This window comes from Haematobia irritans, chromosome 1 (genome assembly GCF_050003625.1).
Source record: "Haematobia irritans isolate KBUSLIRL chromosome 1, ASM5000362v1, whole genome shotgun sequence".
NCBI lineage: Eukaryota > Metazoa > Arthropoda > Insecta > Diptera > Muscidae > Haematobia > Haematobia irritans.
The window spans coordinates 42021817-42047174 of NC_134397.1; the positions used below are offsets into that span (position 1 = coordinate 42021817).

At 32.9% G+C, this 25358-nt stretch overlaps 2 protein-coding genes across 6 annotated transcripts in view; one reads left to right on the forward strand and one right to left on the reverse strand.

Moving 5' to 3' along the window:
- The window catches only part of wtrw (ankyrin repeat domain 61 water witch), a 46734-nt gene extending 30440 nt beyond the window's left edge, over window positions 1-16294 (forward strand). For 2 of the 5 annotated variants that reach the window (XM_075290020.1, XM_075290019.1), the window contains exon 3: window positions 13269-16294. In XM_075290020.1, coding sequence (XP_075146135.1) covers window positions 13269-16119 — 2851 coding nt within the window. In that variant the 3' untranslated portion in view covers window positions 16120-16294. Of the gene's footprint in view, window positions 1-6324; window positions 6749-13268 lie in introns of those variants that run through there. The other 3 variants (XM_075290021.1, XM_075290022.1, XM_075290023.1) reach the window with 3 other exon arrangements.
- Window positions 1-25358, reverse strand: part of mRpS9 (mitochondrial ribosomal protein S9) — a 90436-nt gene that overhangs the window by 56449 nt on the left and 8629 nt on the right. The window lies entirely within an intron of this gene.

Consider the following 25358-nt stretch of genomic DNA (forward strand, 5'->3'; position numbering starts at 1 on the left):
TACATACTTGTACATGAAGAGGTTGTTACTTAGTTCATGGGATTTCCACCTCAACGCAAGTCTTTTGGATTATCTCCACTAGTAAGATTAGGTGCTACGCTTCTTTGTCGAAGGTGGCTACCAAAAAGGGCGTAGGAAAAGATCGAGACATATCTGTGGCCCAGAGTAGCCTGAACAAAGTTCATAAAGAAGTCATAAATATATTTAAAGAACACCTATGCCCGAATTGGATATATTTCATCAAAACGGAAGAAGAAAACTAGTAAATTTCTTTAGCTTTTTAAGCGAAATAAAATGGATTTTAAGCGTCGTTTCATAACTGTTGATGAGACATGGATCCACCACTATACTCCAGAGACAAAAGAACAATCCACACAATGGACTAGTAAATTTGTAACTATCAGACATATCAGTTTGCACAACGGTTATTACTGTCGAAGGCCTTTTCAAAATATATGAAAAGTAGGTTTAATTCAGTTTTAATTCGACACTTTGCTCAATAACTAAACAGATAGTATTTATATTATCTGCATCCATTTGGGAAACCGACTTGGGCGGAATTTATGGAGTTCTCCAAGTGATATTTGATGTGGAGGAGAATAATTTTTGCGTATTATTTTTGCTTTTGCTGGTAGTAGAGAGATACCGTGGTGCAATTGTTAGCATGCCAGCCTTGCATTAAAAAAGTCATGGGTTCGATTCATGCTTCAACCGAACACCAAAAAGTTTTTCAGCGGTGTATTATCCCCTCTCAGTAATGCTGGTGACTTTGCTGAGTGTTTCAAAGCTTCTCTAAGTAGTTTCGAGGCAATGTGTAACGCCATTCGGTCGCGGCTATAAAAAGGAGGTTCCTTGTCATTGAGCTAAACATGGAATCGGGCAGCACTCAATGATAATAGATAACTTCACAACTGAATAGTCTAAATGAGCCTAAAATATCGGGCTGCCACCTAACCTACCTCGTCAATTTCCAAATTCTTTGAGGTCTTTATTCTTAGCAATTTTAACAATTATATTATCCTTCCTTTCACTTAGAAAGGTATCTTGTTCCCAGACTTCAGTAATCAAAGGGAGGAGGATTTCAGCACTAAGATTTACATCGGCTTTGAATAATTCAGCGGGTATACCATCGATACCGGGTGCTTCTCCATTTGTTAGTTGGATGTCACATTAAATTTATTTTCCCGTGACCATAAATTATCAATGGTTAACTGATGTTCTATTAATAAAATGGCTAATATATAATTGACATGAAATTCCACTCCTCTACATTTGTTTGATTTTCCCTAATTGATACATCACATCATACATGTCACCCAAAAAAATTGTCTTTTTTTTTAACAAGACAATGAAACTTTACGTCATTTGTATAATCATTTGATTAGATATTGTCTCCTCTTCCTCTTTATGTACAAAGAATCGAAATATATGTCAAAATGACAATATCTCCCAAATTGTCATATAAATCATATATGAGATTTGTCAATAAATTTGGGAATTTCATGCGAAAAAGATCCATGGAAAAAAAGACTCATCATCACCATTAGCGTAGAGAAACCACCCCTATAATTGTTCACGCTAATAATTAATTTAAACAAAGTAATTTTAATAATATCACAGATAACAAAATAAATGATTTTTTTTGCTGTATGCGACAACACGAACCGGTTTCAACGCAAGAAGTCAGGTGAAGCTCTTAGCAAAAAAAAACGTGTCATTTGTTTCACATCACATTTTGACTATTCGTGGAATTTACTTTTATTTTGTATTGATAGAATTCTGCTATGACAATGGATTTTTTTTTTAAATATACATAAATAAATTAGCTAATGCTATGTTCGAGTATAACCATGTATGTCTAAAAACAAATTTCATTTAAGCCCGTTTAAGAGTAAAAAAAATGTTGACAATTGTCTACAAGAGAAATCAAGTGTCAATTATGTTAAGCATAAAAATAAAGCAAATAGTTGTTAAGTATTAATCCTATTATTAGTTTTACAAATATTTGTCTACACAGAAAAATAATTTTCAGATTCAATAATCACGAAAAATAATTGGCCCCATTAATTTTTAATTGAAACTGCTGCAATCACGGAAATGATAACTTCAATCGGCAAAGCCAATTATGATTGATCCAATTAAAAATTTAATTGATCCAATTAATTTCTGTAATTGATTAAAAAATTAATTAAATTAGAGAACGGATTATAACAGGCTCTGCAACAGGGTAAAAAGGGTCCTAAGGAGGGCGTATGACTGGGCAAGACCCAATGGCGTGAATGTTAACGCGACGATGAGACCATTATTCCTATTCACTAGCTCGACAAAAATTCCACGTCTATAACGCAGTGGATATATGAGAGCGTAATAAGGCCAATACTAAAACATGTTTGGTGTGATCGTATTCCTTCTCTGGGTGCATAGAGATACATAAGGAGATTTGGACCAATGCATCGGTCGATAGGGTGATAAAAATACTATAAGTTGGCCCAGACAAGAAAAAGTCTAGAAAACTACTCAAGGAGAGTAGGATGACAGTCAAGAGGGCCATAAGAATAATGACCGGGCACCTAGGTTAGGTTAGGTGGCAGCCCGATGTATCAGGCTCACTTAGACTATTCAGTCCATTGTGATACCACATTGGTGAACTTCTCTCTTATCACTGAGTGCTGCCCGATTCCATGTTAAGCTCAATGACAAGGGACCTCCTTTTTATAGCCGAGTCCGAACGGCATTCCACATTGCAGTGAAACCTCTTAGAGAAGCTTTGAAACACTCAGAAATGTCACCAGCATAACTGAGGTGGGATAATCCACCGCTGAAAAACTGTTTGATGTTCGATCGAACCCACGACCTTGTGTATGAAACGCAGGCATACTAACCATTGTACCACGGTGGCTCCCGATACCGGGCACCTAGAATTGAGAGCACATCTGCGCCGAATAGAATCAGCAGGGGATGGTACATTTAGGGCGTATTGTGAGGATGATGAGACCTTGGAACATTACATTTGTTCCTTTACTAAGCAATCTTTAAACATATCTATGAAGAGGTGATATAGAAATATAGAAAAAAATTTTGACAAAATTTTCTATGGAAAAAAATTTGACAAAATTTTCTATAGAAAAAGTTTTGACAAAATTTTCTGTAGAATCAAATTTTGATAAAAAATTTTTTGTAGAAAAAAAAAATTTGACAAAATTTTCTATAGAAAAAAATTTGACAACATTTTCTATAGAGAAAAATTTGGACAAAAATTTCTATAAAAAAATTTTGACAAAATTTTCTATAGAAAAAAAAAATTTGACAAAATTTTCTATAGAAAAAAATTTGGCAAAATTTCCTATAGGAAAAAATGTTGACAAAATTTTCTATATACAAATTTTTTAATTGAAACAAAAACCAATCACAAAAATTAATAGAATCAATTAATTTTTTAACTGAATCAGTTAATTTTTTAATTGACCTTCAATTAATTTTTTAATTGATACTATCATTTCTGTGATTGAAGAAATTTCAATTAAAAAATTAATTGGATCAATTAATTTCAGAAAAAAATTGTTGTGTGTACAAAAAGATTTTGACAAAATTTTCTATAAAAAAATTGACAAAATTTTCTATTGAAAAAAATTTTGACAAAATTTTCTATAGAAAAAAATTTGACAAAATTTTCTATAGAAAAAAAATTTGGAAAATTTTCTTATAGGAACAAATGTTGACAAAATTTTCTATACACAGAAAAAAAAATCACGAAAAAATTCCAATTAAAATGTTAATTGAGTTTTAAAAAATATTCAATTAAAAATTTAATTGGATCAACAAATTTTTTAATTGAAACAAAAATCAATCACAAAAATTAATAGTATCAATTAATTTTTTAACTGGATCAATTAATTTTTTAATTGACCTCCATTTAATTTTTTAATTGATACTATCATTTCTGTGATTGAAGACATTTCAATTAAAAAATTAATTGGATCGTGATAGAATCAGAAAAAACAAACATTTTTTGTGTGTACAAAGAGATTTTGACAAAATTTTCTATAAAAATTTTTTAATTGAAACAAAAATCTATCACACAAATTAATAGTATCAATTAATTTTTTAACTGGATCAACTAATTTTTTAATTGACCATCAATTAATTTTTTAATTGATACTATCATTTCTGTGATTGAAGACATTTCAATTAAAAAATTAATTGGATCGTGATAGAATCAGAAAAAAAAGAATATTTTTTTGTGTGTACAAAGAGATTTTGACAAAATTTTCTATAAAAAAAAATTGACAAAATTTATAGAAAAAAATGTTGACAAAATTTTCTATAGAAAAAAAATGTTGACAAAATTTTCTATAGAAAAAAATTTTGACAAAATTTTTTATGGAAAAAAAATTTTGACAAAATTTTCTATAGAAAAACAATTTGACAAAATTTTTTATAGAAAAAATATGTTTTAAATTTGGTAGTTTTGGTAATTTTTATTTTCAAAATTTGGTATTTTGGTTTGGCTTTGGTGTATATCAGCCAACATGAGACAGGACAACCCGAATCCTCTTTTCAACCTAACTTAACCGAACCTTATTCATTTTTAATTTAATAATTCAATTAAAATGTTAGTTGAAAAATATTGGTAAAAATTTTCTGTGTATTCCTCTGGCACAGATGAACATTTTTGTGCTATGTTTGCTGCAGGTCGAATAGAGCTTCGATAACTGTATAGTACAAACAGTTTCTCCAGATCTATAAAGTGTTAAGACCACGGTTGCCACTCGAGCTAAAAATAATATAGCAAAAATCTACCAAATTAAAAAAAAAAAAAACTTGTTTTGAAGCTTGTCAACATTTTGTTTCTATAGAAAATGTTGTCAAAATTTTATTTCTATATACATACAATTTAAGTACCTCTTAGTCGGAGAGGAACATTTTGCCAAATCTACCAAAACATCAAAAATTCTAGGAGCCACCGTGGTCCAATGTTTAGCATGCCCGCCTTGCATACACAAGGTCATGGGTTCGATTGCTGCTTCGACCGAACACCAAAATTTTTTCAGCGGTGGATTATCCCACCTCAGTAATGCTGGTGACATTTCTGAGGGTTTCAAAGTGGTTTCACTGCAATGTGGAATGCCGTTCGGACTCGCCTATAAAAAGGAGGACCCTTGTCATTGAGCTTAACATGGAATCGGTCAGCACTCAGTGATAAGAGAGAAGTTCACCACTGTGGTATCACAATGGAGTGAATAGTCTAAGTGAGCCTGATACATCGGGCTGCCACTATGTTACCTCCAAGATTATTGGGTAATGAGTTTTTTCTGCACTGAAAAAAATATTGTCGTGAGGTCAAAGATTTCATGTCTTTAAAATACGAATACAAATTTTGCTGAGCATAGAAGACACATTTCTCTAAAATAAAGTTATTTTCATTGTCCAAAAGTCGATAAACTTTTCAATGAAGTCGTATTGTCCTTATAATTAAGTGATTTGACTTAAAATTGGGTATCTTAACATGAAAGAAAAAATTTATAGGCTAAGGTCAGCTTGACTTTAATAATTCAGAAAAATTCTTTAAATTTAATGGAATTGTCTTTAAATTTGTTGTCTTTTGGCATCTTGACTACAAAGCAAAAACTCGTTCAAATATAGGACATGTTTTTCAACACTTTATTTTAAAGACGTTTTTTACTTGAAACACAGCATAATTTCTACTGGAAGTCGAGTCCTAATTTGGAAAATAAAGTTGCCGTTAACTCGTTTTTAAAGGACTTTGATAGCATATGAGGAAAAAAAGCTGAGAAAGTGAAAAATTAAAATTTGCTTCCTAGAAGCAAGTACACAAAACCTAAATTTAAAAGAGAATTGTGTCTTAAAAGTATACTTACTTGTATTCTCCGCTTCTTTGGCTCGGAATCAATACCAAATTTTTTAAAGTAAAGACAAAATCTTTGGAACCGAGTATGTTTTTTTTTCAGTGTGGGTAATTGTCTCATAAGTCATTTCTAGTAATAAAATTCAAAAAGACAACCTAAAAAATTATTTGGTAATCAGAATTTTTACTGCGAACTTTACATATCATACTACTCCTCTTATGACCAAATATTGCCATATTTGATTTGGTACAAGCCAGATTTGTCTTATTGACTCATTTGATGGATAAAATATTTTCGTGTATTTTCATGGTGGCTCTCATTTTAAGCCATCATTTGATCTTGTTGCTGTTTTTTTTTCTTTTTGTTATTTTTAATTTTGCACAATCTCAGCCAACCAACAAATACAGAGAGCAAATAAAATGAGCAAGCGGCATATTAAGCATAGCTCGACAAATTATTTTCAGTTTAATTTGAACTAACAATTGATACGGTTGTTAAGATGTCTAGAAAGCGGAAATACGCGAGCCGAGTCATCATATGACAGTGACGATCGTAATAAGTGCCTCAAAAAATAAAAAAATAAACGATATCAAAAATTAACAAACGGAAAAGGAAAAACCACATTAAAAAAGAATTGAAGAAAACTAAAAAATAAAAAAAAAAAAACAAAAGTAAATACCAATACGCAAGCGCCTTCAAGCGTTTTGAAAAAAAAAAAACAAATACTTGGTTTAAAAAACCAAATCTGTGAAACAAAAATTTAAAATTCTTCTTAAAGAAAACCCTGTGCGTTTGTGTTCTTTAATTTTTAATTTAATTGAAATGAAATTAGAACATACATTAAGGCATTGGCAGCATCCATGGATATGGCTTGAAACAATGTATAGTGTCATTTTTTTATAAAAAAAAATATTTTTTGTCTAGATTTTAGTTTTTCTAGAAGAAATTCTTTTCACTCTGTAGTTTGTAGTTGAAATAGAAAATAGTTTAGTTTTTCACTAATACTAAACTAAAATAATTAAAAACGAAAAACCTAGCAACTATCTAGCAAATGATGATAGATGATCTTTTTTAACTAATGAAATCGTTTAAAAATGTTGTGCATAAATTTAACATAGTTTACCCTCTCGTCTGTCTTCATCTAGCTCGCCCTTCCCCTCTCTTTCTTTGGCTCTCTATTCTATCGTTTTCTTTAAGTTTTTTTTTGTTTCTTATTTTCTTTTGTTTGACCCAGCATCACTAAATTATATTTGACAAGCAAAAAATGTGTGTGTTATTTTTTTTTGTCTTAAATAAACAAAACAAAAATACAGTGTTTTTTCTGGAACAATACAAAATTTTTGGTGAAAGAAATATCGAAACAAAACATAAATTTCGAATCACGTTTAAAATTGAAATTAACCAGTAAACGGACATGCAATATCATTACGTTCACTTTAATTGGATAATAAAAGTAATCTGTGTTTGGTGTTAGCAAAAACAAAAATTGTTTCCTCTTAATTAATTCCTCAAACTAGCAGAATTAATTCATAAAAATTAAAAAAAAATTAGATAAATAACTAATAAAAATAAAAAATAATACCTAATACCTAAATCAATATTAAATTTTTTAATAGTGTTTCTCCATTGTTCAAATATTATAATTAATTAATTTTTTAAGGAATTAAAAAAAAACATTATTTTCACTACAATTTGTGTATATTCTTATAAGGTAATTTTTTTATGGTGGTGAAAATTTTTGGTGTAAAAAATCTGGCCTGGATATGACCATATTTGAAAATGCTCAATAACACAATACAATGACCTTGTTGTGAGACAATTAAAAATGAAAATCGAAATCTTTACAGTCCAACAAAAATTTCAAAAAAAACTAAATTAAAAAAAGACAATGAAATGAAATATGAGACATTCCATATTTGTGATTTTTTACCATCAATACAAAATGTATTTGGTCGAATGTAAATTGTATGACAGTGAAGATTAATTGACAAAAATATAATGTAGCAAAAATTATGGACTATTTAATTTAAATTTCGACCGGAAATCCATTCGCCAAAATGTTTTTCTGCGTTAATATGAGTGTCAGTGACATCTATGCCAAACGGGTCATCGGAGTATATTTAAAAAGAGTCCAAAATTATGGGCCGACAATTTCTGGTATACATAGCACGATAATGCACCGTCTTGATAAAGCCTTGATTTTCTCGGTTTTTTTTTTTAGCCAAAAATTCAATCAATAATTTTTCCACAACCACAGTATTCGCCTGGTGTAATTCCGTGTGTCTTTTGGCTTTTTAATAAAGTCAAGCGATCGCTCCGGGGATACCGCCAATTCAGGAGATAACAAATGTATTGCTCGTATAAAATTATAATAAAATGAAGAATAACTAATTTGGACATAAAACCAGTCTTCATGGCTATCGAGCTAGCATTAAAATAGTTAAGCTACGAAAAGCCCACCGAGAAAAAGGAAAAATAATATAATCGTTCGAATTGTTGTTGTGTCCTTAAAACCAGTCTTAATTTGTTATCACATTGAATTGTAAACTAGAATCAAGGCATTGTGTGATAGTTCACCAATCATACTGAAAAAAATGTTGTGTCGTCAAAATTTCTTGTCCTTAACCCTTTGACTACCGTTGCCATTCGGAAACGACACCAAACTCTAAATGCCCACACTGCACTAAAAAAAAGTTTACTTGGATCCAAAGATTTTGACCTTCTCTTAAGGATTTTGGTATTGATTCCGAGCCAAAAATGCGGCTTCTTTAGAATAAAGACATTTTGTAGCAACCTATCTGGCTTTAAATCTACACTGAAAAAAATATTTACATGATATTAAAGATTACGCAACCTAAATTTTAGGATATGAAATTTACAAAATATTAAGGACAAATTTCTTTAAAATAAAGTTTATAATCTTTGCTTCAAAACATTTTTTTTTATTAAATTTAGGACACCAGATAGGTCGCTAAAAAATTTCATTATTTTAAAGAAGCCGCATCTTTGGCTCGGAATCAATACCAAAATCCTTAAGGGAAGGTCAAAATCTTTGGATCCAAGTAAGCTTTTTTTTAGTGTAGGACCAATAAAATTAAAATCAGGATACAAATCTCATTTATCAAATTTTCATTCTCTTTTCGTGGTTTATTAATAAAGGTACTCACGAACAAACAAATGCCATTGTAAAAATCCAAATTATTACGGATACTTCAAAGTAAAAAATGTTTTCTTAATTAAAAAAAAAAAAACTTTAAACCAAAGACGCTAAATCCTCAAAATAAATCTTAGCCTATGATTGAAGCGTTTTTATCTTAAATCTAAAGTTTCAATATTTCAGTTAATTTAAGGACAATTTCTTTAAATCAAAAATGTGTTTCTTCACTTTAAGGAAAATTAGCTTTAGTTCAAAGACATGCGACTTTAACGGAAGGACGCAAATGTACGTAAATGTGTCTTAAATTTAATGAACAAAATTTTTGAAGCAAACATTATAAACTTTATTTTTATTAAAATTTCATTATTTTAAAGAAATTTGTCCTTAAAATTTTGTAAATTTCGCATCCTAAAATTTAAAAATTTTCAGTGTGCCAGTGTCGACTTATTTCCCGATATTATTTTGCAATAGTGGCTGTAATCAAAATACGCATAAATATTTTCCATATTTGTGGGGCTGAAATGCATGTTTAGAAACTTCTCTAACAATTAACGAGACCATATTTCTGCTGTATGTCTCTAGTAAATGGACTTTCATACAAAAACTATTGCTGCTATTATTTCAGATTTATTTTTGTATAATTTTTCACACACCTCGACAGATATTATAGCTATTAGTTTTTTAAGACCTACACTGAAAAAAAGCATGCCCGGTTCCAAAGATTTTATCTTTACTTTAAAAATGTTGGTATTGATTCCGAGCCAAAGAAGTGGAGAATACAAGCAACGATACTTTTAAGACTTTTAATTTTGGTTTTGTGTACTTGCTTCTAGGAAGCAAATTTAAATTTTTCATTTTTTTTCAGTTTTTTATTTCATATGCTAACAAAGTCCTTTAAAAACAGGTTAACTACAACTTAATTTTCCAAATTCATACACGACTTCCAGTAGTAATTATGTTACAAATAAAAAACCTATTTAAAATAAAGTGTTGAAAAACACGTCCTATATTTGAACGATTTTTTGCTTTGTAGTCAAGATTCAAAAAGGCAACAAATTTAAAGACAATTTCATTCATTTTAAAGAATTTTTCTGAATTATTAAAGTCAAGTTGACCTTAGCCCAAACATTTTTTCTTTCATGTTATGATACGCATTTTTAAATCAAATCACTTAATTATAAGGACAATGCGACTTCATTGAAAAGTTTATCCACTTTTGAACAAGGAAAAAACTTTATAAAGGGTGATTCTTTTGAGGTTAGGATTTTCATGCATTAGTATTTGACAGATCACGTGGGATTTCAGACATGGTGTCAAAGAGAAAGATGCTCAGTATGCTTTGACATTTCATCATGAATAGACTTACTAACGAGCCACAACGTCGAATTTTCAGTGAATGGGCCCTAGAAAAGTTGGCAGAAAATCCGCTTTTTTATCGACAAATTTTGTTCAGCGATGAGGCTCATTTCTGGTTGAATGGCTACGTAAATAAGCAAAATTGCCGCATTTGGAGTGAAGAGCAACCAGAAGCCGTTCAAGAACTGCCCATGCATCCCGAAAAATGCACTGTTTGGTGTGGTTTGTACGCTGGTGGAATCATTGGACCGTATTTTTTCAAAGATGCTGTTGGACGCAACGTTACGGTGAATGGCGATCGCTATCGTTCGATGCTAACAAACTTTTTGTTGCCAAAAATGGAAGAACTGAACTTGGTTGACATGTGGTTTCAACAAGATGGCGCTACATGCCACACAGCTCGCGATTCTATGGCCATTTTGAGGGAAAACTTCGGAGAACAATTCATCTCAAGAAATGGACCGGTAAGTTGGCCACCAAGATCATGCGATTTGACGCCTTTAGACTATTTTTTGTGGGGCTACGTCAAGTCTAAAGTCTACAGAAATAAGCCAGCAACTATTCCAGCTTTGGAAGACAACATTTCCGAAGAAATTCGGGCTATTCCGGCCGAAATGCTCGAAAAAGTTGCCCAAAATTGGACTTTCCGAATGGACCACCTAAGACGCAGCCGCGGTCAACATTTAAATGAAATTATCTTCAAAAAGTAAATGTCATGGACCAATCTAACGTTTCAAATAAAGAACCGATGAGATTTTGCAAATTTTATGCGTTTTTTTTAAAAAAAAAGTTATCAAGCTCTTAACAAATCACCCTTTATTAGAGAAATGCGTCTTGTATGCTAAGCAAAATTTGCATTCGTATCTTAAGGACATGAAATATTTGGCCTCATGACAATATTTTTTTTCAGTGTGGGCTTGTACAAGACCAAATATCTAATAGGGAAAAACTGGTCCCCTAAGCCATATTGTGCAATGGTACCCGGAAAAGTTCTTCATAAACATTTTATCCGCAACTTAGGTTGGGTATAGGATAGGTATAGTGGCAGACCTATATTTTAGGCTTACTTAGACTATTCAGTCCATTGTGATACCACTGTGGCGAACTTCTCTGCTATTACTGAGTGCAGCACGAATCATCGTGTTTAACTCAATGACAAGGGATATGTTTAACTCAATGACAAGGGACCTCTTTTTTATAGCCGAATCCGAACGGCGTTCCAGATTGCGCTGAAACCATTAAGAGAATCTTTGAAACATTCAGAAATGTCATCAGCATTACTGAGAGGGGATAATCCACCGCTGAAAAACTTTTTGTTGTTCGGTGGAAACTGGCGTAAGCAATGCGGGCATGCTAACCATTGCACCACTGTTAACCTTTTAATCAAATTAGAAACATTAAGTCAATGATTATTTTTTTTTTTAATTTTTTAAAGTTGCAATTAAAAAATTATTTGATACAATTAACTTTTTAATCAAACTCGGAAGAGTAAGACAGTTAAAAAATTGTGGATATTTTTTTAAAATTCTTAATTAATTTTTTTTTTGAAATTATGAATTTTTGAATCAAACAAAAAAGTATTAAAAACAGTTATAGAAAGTGATTGAAATATAGTATAGCGATCAAAAATAGTTTCGTTTTTGATTAATTGAATTTTGCAACCAACATCAATTAAAAATTTAATTGAATCAATTAAAAAATAATTGAATCAATTAAAAAAATAATTGAAATTTGCTAATGAAATCAATTAATTTTTTAATCAAGTATTTTTTTGAAGCTCAATTTAAACTGTAATTGATACTATCATTTCTGTGATTGAAGACATTTCAATAAAAAAATAATTGGATCATTTAATTTCGTGATTGAATCAGAAAAAAAAAATTTGTGTGTTGTGATACTGGTGAACTTCTCTCTTATCATGAGTGCTGTCCAACTCTATATTTTATGTCAATTGACAAGAGACTCTCAAACATTGTGGTGAAACTACTTAGAGAAGCCGACACCAGTATTACTGAGAGATGTTAATTGGCCTGAGAAAAATTTTTCGATGTTTGGTCGAAACTGGGATTGAACCCATGATTCTTTTAATTCAAGACGGGAATGCTATCCACGGTGATACCCGCAACTTAAAATTCCAAATTCAAGCAGAAATTATGCCATGGTTCAAGTAAAAAGCGTTTTTAAGATAAAATCTTGAAAGATGTCTAATATCACAAAATTTAAGGACAATTTCTATAATACTTAATAAAAAGTGGTTCAGATTTATTGAAGTCAAGTTGACCTCAGTTCAACGGCATTTTCTTTAATGTAGAGACACCCATTTTTAATCATATCGCGCCACTCTAAGATCAAAACGACTTCAATGATAAGTAGAAAATTTATATATTAGAGAAATTCACCTTCTACATTAAAAAAAAAAAAAAAAACTCGCATTAGTATTTTAAGGACTTGACATTTTTGGGCTTATTTTTTTTAAGCGTTAGACCTCTAACCCTTTCTGGTAACCGGCTTCTCAGGAATGGATATGCCGAAATATGTACTACCATACAAAGATAACCGTTTAGCATCATGTGTATCTCAGAAACGGGAGCAGATTCGCTTAATTACATATTACATCGATTGTCCCTACCACAATAACCAGAGAATTACAAAGCAGGATCATTAGCAAGACTACAAAAATACTAAAAACTAGAAACCTACTAAAGTGAATGTGATAATAGAGTATGGAATAATAACACCTTCTTTCACAAGTAAATGTTGAAAATATTGGTATCAATTCTGCACAAATATGTATAAGCCCATTTTTAGAACTATTTAAAAAATGTTTTTAATTTAATTTACTACCATTTTGCTTATCTCTTTGTTTTCTCTTTGTTCTCTCACAATAGACTTAAATCGATACCTCCTAATCTTATGGTCAGATGGCGTAACAATACTGATGCTATGATCGAAGCCCAATATCCAACACCTGGTGAATTTGAATATATGGAATGTGGACCATCACCTCCAGCTGAAAGTGCACCCAGTATGTATGATAGTTTCGAGGAACCCACCAGTGAATTAAGCGTACAAATATGCAACGATACCCTACGCATCAGTCTCATCGATCAGATGAAAAATGCTGCCGGACGCATACGCTATTTCGAAGACATCGAACAGGGCAACGTGATCGGTGAGAATACCAAGACACACTTTGAATCGGCTTCACAAATTGAGAAAAATCTCTGCTATTTGTGGTCGGCATTCCTAAAGAGATGGGATCTCTTACAAAGTTTACTCGATATAGGAGCTGAATTGAACTTTTGCGATCAGAATGGCATTTCAGCTTTGCACTTGGGTGCCTTCAGTGGTTGCCTGTCGACATTGACCTTTTTGGTGCAAAAAGGAATGAATGTTAATTTTCAACCAAAATGTTATACACCTTTGCATTGTGCTGCCTTTGGTAATAGCCCAGAGGCGGCCAAATATTTAATAAGTAATGGGGCCCAAATATCCATAGATACAACAAAGCCAAATTGTGAAGAGAGTTTACTGCATTGTGCGGTGAGGGCGAATGCTTTGGAATGCCTGCAATTGTTTATAAACGAAGGAGCCGATGTGAATTCGCTAAAACCCAATGGTACAAATGCCATACACTTGTCTGCTGATTTGGGCAATGCCCAATGCCTGGAGATCCTACTGCAGGCCCAGGGAGCAGACCCAAATGTTAGGATATGCATAAGAGAAAAGGAATCCACAGCTTTACATTTGGCAGCCGATGAGGGAAATGTGGAATGTGTCGATTTACTTTTGGCCAAGGGAGCCGATGCCAAATTGAAAAATCATCGAGGTTTCACAGCTCTTCATTTGGCTGCAAGAACTTCTAGTCTGGAGTGTGTAGAATCCCTGCTGAGAAATGGCAATGCTGATCCAAATGCCGAAGATTTTGATCATAGAACCCCCTTGCATGCGGCCATAGGAAAATCGGAAAATGCTTTTGACATCATGGAATTGCTTATACAATGGGGTGCCAATGTGAATCACAAAGACATCTACGGGTTTACAGCCTTACATTTGGCCGCCCTAGATGGTTTGGCCCAGTGTGTTGAAATGTTAATCTACCATGGGGCCGATGTCACAACCAAATCCAAAAAGGGCACTTCAGCTTTGAATGTCATAACTCGTAAGACCCCAGCCTCGGTGGCTATGATTAGGCAAAAGCTAGATGCTGCCATTACTCTGCATCACTCTCAAGATCCAGTCAATCGTGAAGTAGAATTGGAATTGGATTTCCGTCAACTGCTACAGCATTGCCATCCACGTGAGATAAGCTATCTGAATACCTTTGTCGATGAGGGTCAAAAGGAGATTTTGGAACATCCCCTGTGCTCCTCATTTCTCTATATCAAATGGGGCAAGATAAGAAAGTATTATATAGGCCGTTTAATATTTTGTTTTATATTCGTTATATTCCTAACCATCTATGTACTCACCGCCCTGGCCCACAATTGCTATAATGTCAGCAACAATGATAATTCTACCACCGAGGCCAGAGAGTTGTGCCAATCGCAATCGATATTGGGTGATATGTTGCGTAGCAATCCCTTTGTTATGGAAATGCAATGGGGTGTCTTGGTGGCCATCACCATAGTGGAGATATTTCGTAAACTCTATGGCATCACAGGCTATTCATCGTTTCGCCATTATGTGACGCAAGTGGAAAATATTATGGAATGGTTTGTGATAACCAGTGTCTTCCTCATATCCTATGTGTATACCAAGAAAACATATACATTCCAAAATCACATAGGAGCCTTTGCTGTGCTACTGGGTTGGACCAATCTTATGTTGATGATTGGTCAACTGCCGGTATTCGATGTCTATGTGGCCATGTATACCCGAGTCCAAGGGGAATTTGCTAAACTCTTTATGGCCTATTCGTGTATGTTAATAGGTTTCACCATTTCTTTCTGTGTGATATTTCCTTCATCATCGTCATTTGCCAATCCCTTTATGGGTTTCATATCCGTTTTGGTTATGATGATTGGTGAACAAGATCTCTCATTGCTTATCAATGATCCGGATGGTAAAGATCCCCCCTTCCTGCTAGAAGTTAGTGCTCAAATCACTTTTGTATTATTCCTGCTATTTGTTACCATCATTCTTATGAATCTATTGGTGGGTATAGCCGTCCATGATATCCAGGGTCTAAAGAAAACTGCTGGCCTCTCGAAATTGGTAAGACAAACCAAACTCATTTCCTACATCGAGTCAGCCTTATTCAATGGATATCTGCCCACATGGCTGCGTAATTTATTACATTATACGGCTTTGGTATCGCCACAAGCCTACCGAGTGGTATTATGTGTGAAACCTTTGAACCCGAGTGAAAAACGTTTGCCCCGTGACATTCTAATGAAGGCCTATGAGGTGGGAAAAATGCGTAAACATTTTGGTCATACCATATCGGCAAAAAATACTGATGCCACCTATTTGTCATACAAGAATAAATACAACAGCGAATCTCTACAGACACCAACAACACCCAGTACCCCATATGCTCCGGATGATTTTGAAGCAACGATTTTGGCAAATATAAATTCGAAAATAGACGATAACACCGATCGTATTGAGTATCTAACACAAGAAATTCAAGAACTTAAACAGGCCCTAATAACGCAACAGCAACAGGCAAGCAAAGTTATAGATAAATTGCTTATAGTTATATCGAATCAACAGAAAAACAATCTAAGAAAATAACATCAACATTAGAGGTTAACGCCATAATAATCATTAGGGTGTGATATGGCAAAGAATATCAAAAATATCGGTAAAAATCAAAGTTTTCATAAAAAATTGGGTTTGCAATTTTAAGATCGAATAACAATAAAGAGAACGAACGAGATCAGCGATGTTTCACTGACTCCAATAAGAATATGTGTTGTTTTTAGTTATTGTAACATATATTCACGGAAATTACCAAATATTGTAGATAAAAATAATAAAAAAAAATATAAAGATCCCAAGCTCGAAAAGAATATAGAATTTTTTTTTATGGTTAAAAAAAAGGTTTTCTATTTTTTTCTTGAACTTTATATTTTATATTCTTTTGTGAATATAGCAATTTGGGAAAATTTCATAGGAATTATGTAGATATTTCTGATATGTAGCGCTCCACGCAAAGGAAAAAAACGTTTGGAAAACGTGTACCGAAAACGTTTTTCTTTTGTTAGAGTTCTTCGAAAATTTTAAACATTTCTTACCAAAAAAATTCGTTTGTTACAAAACTTTTTTTTTCAATAAAAAACATTATTTTTGAACCAACAACACAGTCCATTTCGTTCATATCAAGCACTGTTCTTTTCTGACTTTAAGTCTTTAATAAGACCCATTTTAAATTTTCATAGTAAAAATTTAATATTTAATGATGAACACCTTTTCGGAATCTTCCGAAAATATGTGGAATATATGTAAAAAAAACCTTTTGGTGTTCGATAGAAGCAGGGATCGAACCCACGACTCTCGGTATGCAAGGCGGACGTAGCAACCACTGCTCCACGGTGCACAACTGAATGTATGTTTCTGTTAAATAAAGTTTGTTTGTAATCGGTTCGTGGGCGCCGCAAGCTATGCTATATAAATATAACTTATATTGGATATTTGTCTATTTATGACAATAACAGGTACATAGATCAGTGGATAGTGTGTTGGCTTACAAATTGCATGGTCCGCGGTTCGATTTCGCCTGGACGGAGAGAAAGGTAAAATTAAAAAAAAAAAAAAAAACTATAAAATCGAATAATTTCTTCTACATTGTTTGTAGTACAGAAAAAGGTGCTAAGAACTAAAAAACCTCGTGGAAGTGAGAAAGATGTGAGGGAAAATGCAACTAGCCAGAAAAGATTGTTTTTTTTAGTTAGTCTTTATGAAATTATTTTTACTTTCTTCCAAATAAACTTCCTTAAAGCAAAAAGCAAATTAGAAACGATATTTGTTTGTCTAAAATTTCGTTTGGGAAGAAAGAATTATTTTTTGCGTGTGTGTTCATGTTAAATTCATCGCCTTTTCGGATTCAAAAAGAACATTTTCACTACTTTTTTGGCGATGCCATTTTTGCTGGGATAAGACTCAGCGTTGCCATTTTTGTCCGATCAGGCCAAGATTGGTCCAAAAATGCTTAATTTTTAAATTTAGTCGTTTTTTGCTTCCATTTTCATCAAATTGGTAATTTTTTTCTAGCATTTTGATTTTTTTTTCATATTCAAAAATTTTGTCAAGACCCTAATTGATGTTACCATCAGAGTTTGAAAAATCTTTGAATTCTCATCGTTTTCACACTTTTATTAAGCCTTTTGTTTCAATGCTGGGATATGACTTAGCGTTGCCATTTTTGTCCAATCAGACCAAGATTGGTCCAAAAATGCTTAATTTTTAAATTTGGTCGTTTTTTGCTTCCATTTTCATCAAATTGGTAATTTTTTTCTAGTATTTTGATTTTTTCTTCATATTCAAAAATTTTGTTAAGACCCTAATTGAAGTTACCATCAGTGTTTGAAAAATCTTTGAATTCTCATCGTTTTCACACTTTTATCAAGCCTTAAGTGTTTTATCAATACTCTGTTAAGTTTTTTTGCCGTATTCTTTTCTTTTAAAAAATTCCAACTGTTTTGAATGTGTAGTAGAAAACAATAAATACATACGGCCAAGAAGAAACTTACATAGATCCCATTATGGATTGTGTCGAAAAATTGTACTAAAGACAGTCGTATAAAATCGAATTATTTGCACTGTGTTAACTGCAATAAACGACAATTTCTTAAATTGATCATAAAAACAAAAAAAATACGTTCCAAAATGGTGAACGGACGGTAACAAAATGAAACTGAAACGTTCACGAAAAATCAAAACGGAATGTTCACGGTTTCGTCCACGCGCATTCACTATTTCATGAACGGCTTTCGTTTTTCTTTTGCCCCCATAAGTCTTAAAATATTCGTTAGACGTTCTTATAACAAATCCTTCCGTGGTGCAATGTGATAAGGCGAAAATTAAGACGTATGAACAGACAATCCAGTTTCGAGTCCCAGGTCATGAACCCTGGTTGTTGTTTTTACAACGCATGGTGTCATTTTATATTAACACCGTCTGTTCTCCGTTTGACATCACATGTATGTTGATTGACTTTCATGAACGGATCATTTTGAAACATGTACGCCGTTCATGAGTTTTTCTATGAGTATAAGAACTTATATGGAACAAAGAAAGAAAATGTTGTTGGACTAAGAACAACTTAACTTTAATAATTCTGAAAAACTTCTTTATAATTAATGAAACCATGTTTAAATTCGTAGACTTTTTGTATCTAGACTACAAAGATAGCAATCGTTGAAAAATGAGATACGTCTTTCGAAATGTTATTCTAAAGACTCTTTTAATTGAAAAATGAAAATTGGAATGGAATTTATTCGTGAAGGCAAGTTTGAATTTGGAATTTTAAGTTGCGATTAATATTTTTATGCAAGGCTTTGACGAAAACAAAAGAAAAAAGCAAAACTTAAATTTGAATATGAATTACGTCTTAAATATATCGTTAATGTTATTCCTCACTTCATTGGCTCGGAATCAAAACCAAACTAATTTAAGTAAAGACAAAAATTTCAGACATGTAGAAGCTATACCTCATCCAAATTTGAAGAACATTTTACCAAAAATCTATCAAATTATAAAAAAAATATTTTGAAGTTTTTTATTCGAATGTAATGTTTTATATTGAATTTATAGAAAATTCCGTTAACATTTTATTTCTACAGGAAAAGTTTGCAAAATTTCTTTCTATATAAAATTTTGTCAAAATTTTATTTCTATATAAAAATTTGTCGAAATTTTATTTCTATAGAATTTTTTTTTTCGAAATTTTATTTCTATATAAAATTTTGTCAAAATTTTATTTCTATATAAAATTTTGTCGAAATTTTATTTCTATATAAAATTTTTTCGAAATTTTATTTCTATAGAAAATTTTGTTAAATTGTATTTCTGTAGAAATTTTTTGTGTCAAAATTGTTTTTCTACAGAAAATTTTGTCAAAATTTTATTTCCGTGGAAAATTTTATCAAATTTTATCAAAATTATCAAAATTTTAATGTTATTCCTCACTTCATTGGCTCGGAATCAAAACCAAACTAATTTAAGTAAAGACAAAAATTTCAGACATGTAGAAGCTATACCTCATCCAAATTTGAAGAACATTTTACCAAAAATCTATCAAATTATAAAAAAATATTTTGAAGTTTTTTATTCGAATGTAATGTTTTATATTGAATTTATAGAAAATTCCGTTAACATTTTATTTCTACAGGAAAAGTTTGCAAAATTTCTTTCTATAGAAAATTTTGTCAAAATTTTATTTCTATATAAAAATTTGTCGAAATTTTATTTCTATAGAATTTTTTTTCGAAATTTTATTTCTATATAAAATTTTGTCAAAATTTTATTTCTATATAAAATTTTGTCGAAATTTTATTTCTATATAAAATTTTTTCGAAATTTTATTTCTATAGAAAATTTTGTTAAATTGTATTTCTGTAGAAATTTTTTGTGTCAAAATTGTTTTTCTACAGAAAATTTTGTCAAAATTTTATTTCCGTGGAAAATTTTATCAAAATTTTATTTCTATAGAAAATTTTGTCAAATTGTATTTCTATAGAAAATTTTGTCGAAATTGTATTTCTATAGAAAATTTTGTCGAAATTTTATTTCTATAGAAAATTTTGTTAAATTGTATTTCTGTAGAAATTTTTTGTCAAAATTGTTTTTCAACAGAAAATTTTGTCAAAATTTTATTTCCGTGGAAAATTTTATCAAAATTTTATTTCTATAGAAAATTTTGTCAAATTGTATTTGTCGAAATTTTATTTCTATAGAAATTTTTTTCAAATTTTTGTTTCTGTATAAAATTTTGTCAAAGTTGTATTTCTATATAAAATTTTGTCGAAATTTTATTTCTATAGAAATTTTTGTCGAAATTTTATTTCTATAGAAAATTTTGTCAAAATTTTATTTCCGTAGAAAATTTTGTCCAAATTTTATTTCTTTAGAAAATTTTGTCGAAAATTTTTGCACATTTTTATGGAACATTCTTGCAAAAAGTTATTTCAATAGAAGTTTTATATGAAATTAATACTTTTATTTTTAAGCAAAAAAATAGTTTGTTTTAATATTATTTACATTAGAGATTTTCGATGATTTTTAAAATATAAGTTTATTCGGAAAAAAGTACGATTTTTCCTGAAAATTTATTGGCAGACCTGGTCAGTATGTCCGCGTAGCATATAAAAAAGGGAAGTCGAAAAATCGATTTGAATAGCCGCAATTTTCAAAAATATCAAAAAGCTGAAATGTCTCAAAAACTTTTAAAAATTGAAAAACATTTTTCTAAATTTAGAAAAAATCGAAAAGTTGACATTTTCATTTTCTGGCTACAACCCTAGTACACATAAAAGAGGTGATATAACGATTCCTTAAAATCTGTAGGGGATTCATGTGTAACGAAAATCTGAGGTTTTAACTTTGTAGATAATTCTCTAATTTGTCAATTATGTTATTTATTTTATAGGTCATTGCAAATAATTTTGAAAAATGTTCTAAAAAAAATTCGATTAGACCCAGATAGCGAGATACGCAATTTGTTGTCTTAATTTTTGGAAATTTCTGGTCAAAATTCACAAAAAAGGCTTTGATTTGGTTTTTGAATTTTTATGATTTTGTGAATCGAAACCAAAAACTTTTTATATAATAAAATTTAGTACTAATTTTATCCCTGAATTTGCCTTCACACCTTAATGACTAATGCGTTAACCTTATACTACTATTATTTGTGGTACATATTCCTAAAGAATTCAATAATTCTAAAACATGAAATATAGACATATTTCCACAAATTCTATTTTTAAGATGAAATTTTATGTAGCTGAAAAAGTAATATTTCATTAAAGATATTGATTACAAAAAAAACTCACCTTGAAATTTTTAAATAAAAAAATTAAAGCATAGTAATCGTTTATACTGTACTCCCATTTAGTTATAGAAAATACCTTAAAAATTTAATATCACCCATATATACCCAAATAGCAATCCACCAAAATCCTATCTTACAGTATTTTAAATATGAAAAAAAAAATTATTTCTTGTAAATTTATATTCGCCCTAAATCATATATTTCCTATCCTACCAATTTTATATGTATTCTACCATTTAACATAACTCATGTTCGTATGAATTAGTCACATTTTCTTTTAGTATTAATTTATTAGTAACATATTTAAATGAAGGAAAAACTTTAATAATAGTCTATTAAACTTTTTTTGTCGATTACTTTAAGGCTGTGTGTGTTTTTGCCGACAGAGTTTGCTAAACATTTTTATAATATATGTCCATGTATGCAAGTAGTTTGTGTGTAATGTTTCATAAAAGGTACATACCTAAAGATAAGTTATAAACTATCTTTAAATAAAAAACAAAAGAACAAAACAAATATTTTTATAATAAAACAACAAATTATATCATTTTTTTTGTGTTTATGTATGTACATAAAGAAAAATTAAAGAAATGTAAATAATATGAAAGAAATTTAATTGGTGTTTTATTCAACACAACGTGTACCCCAGAAAGGTCAATGTTTGATGTAAGTAGATATCGAATAAACGAATGGAAAGCAATCCATCCGCAAATTATAATAAATCTACAAAAATTATGACAACATTGAAACAAGTAGGAACTAAGAAAACTCTCCGAAACATATAAAACATAGATACGAATTGCAAGGCCCCTTTACAGGAAATAATCGAAAAATTACGGCTCTGAGAAAAATCGCCATCTAATAGGATCTTTCTTGTTTGAATCATCGGATAAGCTCCTCAAATATGATATCCCACGGCGGCGGGTTCTTTGCACCGGATTGACCCGACGGATTTTATTCAACGGCCAGCGGCTGCCACATCAGTGTACGTGTTGTTTCGTCTGTTAGTTTGTGTTGGAGAAGGTGCATCCCGGGGAGCCTTCTCCGTTTGCTTCTGGTACCAGCCGGGATAGAGGAAAACCCCGGACCATGATACTGTTCGGTCTGCCAAACCAAATTCACCATCGTTGGTTTCGGTGAGGTGTAACCGGTGATTGGAATGGGTGCACTTCCGGAACTGTTCCGGCTTAACATCGCTACGGGAGTATAGTCATACTGACTACGTGGCAGGATACTGTGCCAATGATAGCAGCAGTGAGTCATCAGACTATGCGAACCCCAACCCCCCCACCCCCTCCCACGACATCACCCGCACAACAATATTCTCCGCCGCAGCATCTGACATCCAATATTGTTGTACCAGTTCCGGAAAATGCATCATTTTTGCAATTTAATTGCAACGGGCTCCGTGGTAAGATTATCGAGATAGTAGATTTTAACAGGTTGGCTGATAAGTCCCCGGTCTAACACATAGATGGCGTCGCTAGTATTAAATGCATATTATTTTTATATAGTACCAACCTTCAAATGATTCGTGTCAAAATTTGACGTCTGTAAGTCAATTAGTTTGTGAGATAGAGCGTCTTTTGTGAAGCAACTTTTGTTACTGTGAAAAAAATGGAAAAAAGGAATTTCGTGTTTTGATAAAATACTTTTTTCTGAAGGGAAAACATACGGTGGAAGCAAAAACTTGGCTTGATAATGAGTTTCCGGACTCTGTCCCAGGGAAATAAACAATAATTGATTGGTATGCAAAATTCAAGCGTGGTGAAATGAGCACGGAGGACGGTGGACGCCCGTAAGAGGTGGTTACCGACGAAAACATCAAATTGATTTTGAATGACCGTAAAATGAAGTTGATCGAGGTAGCAGAGGCCTTAAAGATATCAAAGGAACGTGTTGGTCATATCATTCATCAATATTTGGATATGCGGAAGCTCTGTGCAAAATGGGTACCGCGCGAGCTCACATTTGACCAAAAACAACAACGTGTTGATGATTCTGAGCGGTGTTTCCAGCTGTTAACTCGTAATACACCCGAGTTTTTCCGTCGATATGTGACAATGGATGAAACATGGCTCCATTACTACATTCCTGAGTCCAATCGACAGTCGGCTGAGTGGACAGCGACCGGTGAACCGTCTCCGAAGCGTGGAAAGACTCAAAAGTCCGCTGGCAAAGTAATGGCCTCTGTTTTTTGGGATGCGCATGGAATAATTTTTATCGATTATCTTGAGAAGGGAAAAACCATCAACAGTGACTATTATATGGCGTTATTGGAGCGTTTGAAGGACGAAATCGCGGAAAAACGGCCCCATATGAAGAAGAAAAAAGTGTTGTTCCACCAAGACAACGCACCGTGCCACAATTCATTGAGAACGACGGCAAAAATTCATAGGATGCTCGCAGGGAAAAAAATTGGCTGCAATGAAGAGGTGATCGCCGAAACTGAAGCCTATTTTGAGACAAAACCGAAGGAATACTACCAAAATGGTATCAAAAAATTGGAAGGTCGTTATAATCGTTGTATCGCTCTTGAAGGGAACTATGTTGAATAATAACAACGAATTTTGACAAAAAATGTGTTTTTCTTTATTAGACCGGGGACTTATCAGCCAACCTGTTATGAATCGGAAGAGGATCAGGGTCGCGGCGATCCAAGAGACGAAGCTAAATGAGACCTGTAGCTTGCGCCATTGTGATGGATACAATGTGCTGCGTAAGGATCGCACTAGAAGTGGAGGTGGTAGCCTGACTTTCATATTGTGCCAGACACTAGGAACCCCTACCTGGAATGTATGGGGGTTGCAGTCAAGTCTGGGGCTGCCGAGATAGAGCTATACAATGTGTATATACCAACGGTTGGTAGCTGTGCTCCAGGTTATAGCCCAAACATTGAGTGGCTGTTGTGCGGGCATAACCGATTGGTTCTGGGAGACTTTAATGCCCACCATGAACTTTGGCATTCTCTCCTGGGTAATGACCAGAGAGGCATAGCTTTGGCAGAGCACATAGATGACACCACATTTTGCACGGTAAACGAAGAGGCCCCAAGAGAATTATGGATGATTGTAGCAGTTCGCCAGATATATCTTTAGCATCGCCTGGTCTCATCATCAACGCAGCAGCCGCTCGCTTTATACCCGCTGGTCGAATTGCCCAAGTGATGCCCAACTTCCCAGCTGAAGCGGCGGGACTCGCAGACGAGCGTGAACGCCGTCGCGCTAACCCTGCTGACCCTAGACTCAGGGAACGGAATCTAGAGATTAGTAAGACAATCGACGAGCACAAGCGGAACACATGGTTAGAGCACCTGAACCAACCTAGTCATAGGAACAGGTAAATTGTGGTCAACAGTGAGAGCCCTCTCGAACCCCGCTACGAGGGATGATGGGATTTCAGTCGCCTTTGGCGACGTGACCGTGACTGATCCGAAGAGATACTAAATACTTCAACCGACAGTTTGTCGAGCATCCCGAGAGTGATAGAGCTAAAAGGAGAGCCTCTCGTCGCATACGTGGTCTCCGAGCTGATGACACACCACAAGTTACCACAGCCGAAGTTACCAATGTCATCAACAACGCGAAAGCATCCAAGGGCCCCGACGGAATTTCAATGCTAATCCTGAAGCATCTGGGAATACTGGGAGTTGAGTACTTGACCAGACTCCTCAATTTGTCCTTAGAATCTCTCATTATACCCGATGTCTGGAAAACGGGCAAGGGTGAATCGTAACATACAGACCGATATCCGTTCTCTAGCCATTAGCCAAGACAATTGAGGCACTACTCCTCCCCAGCCTTGTGGAGAATTTTCTAGCTCATAGTACGACGGCAGCCTTGCATGCCATTTCAGCACACATTAATATGGGGCTCAATCGCCCAAGCCATGTCACAGGACGGTCCTCGTGGCGCTTGACCTATCGAAGGCATTCGATACGGTCAACCATGCCACACTATTCGAGGACATCGAGAATACGTCC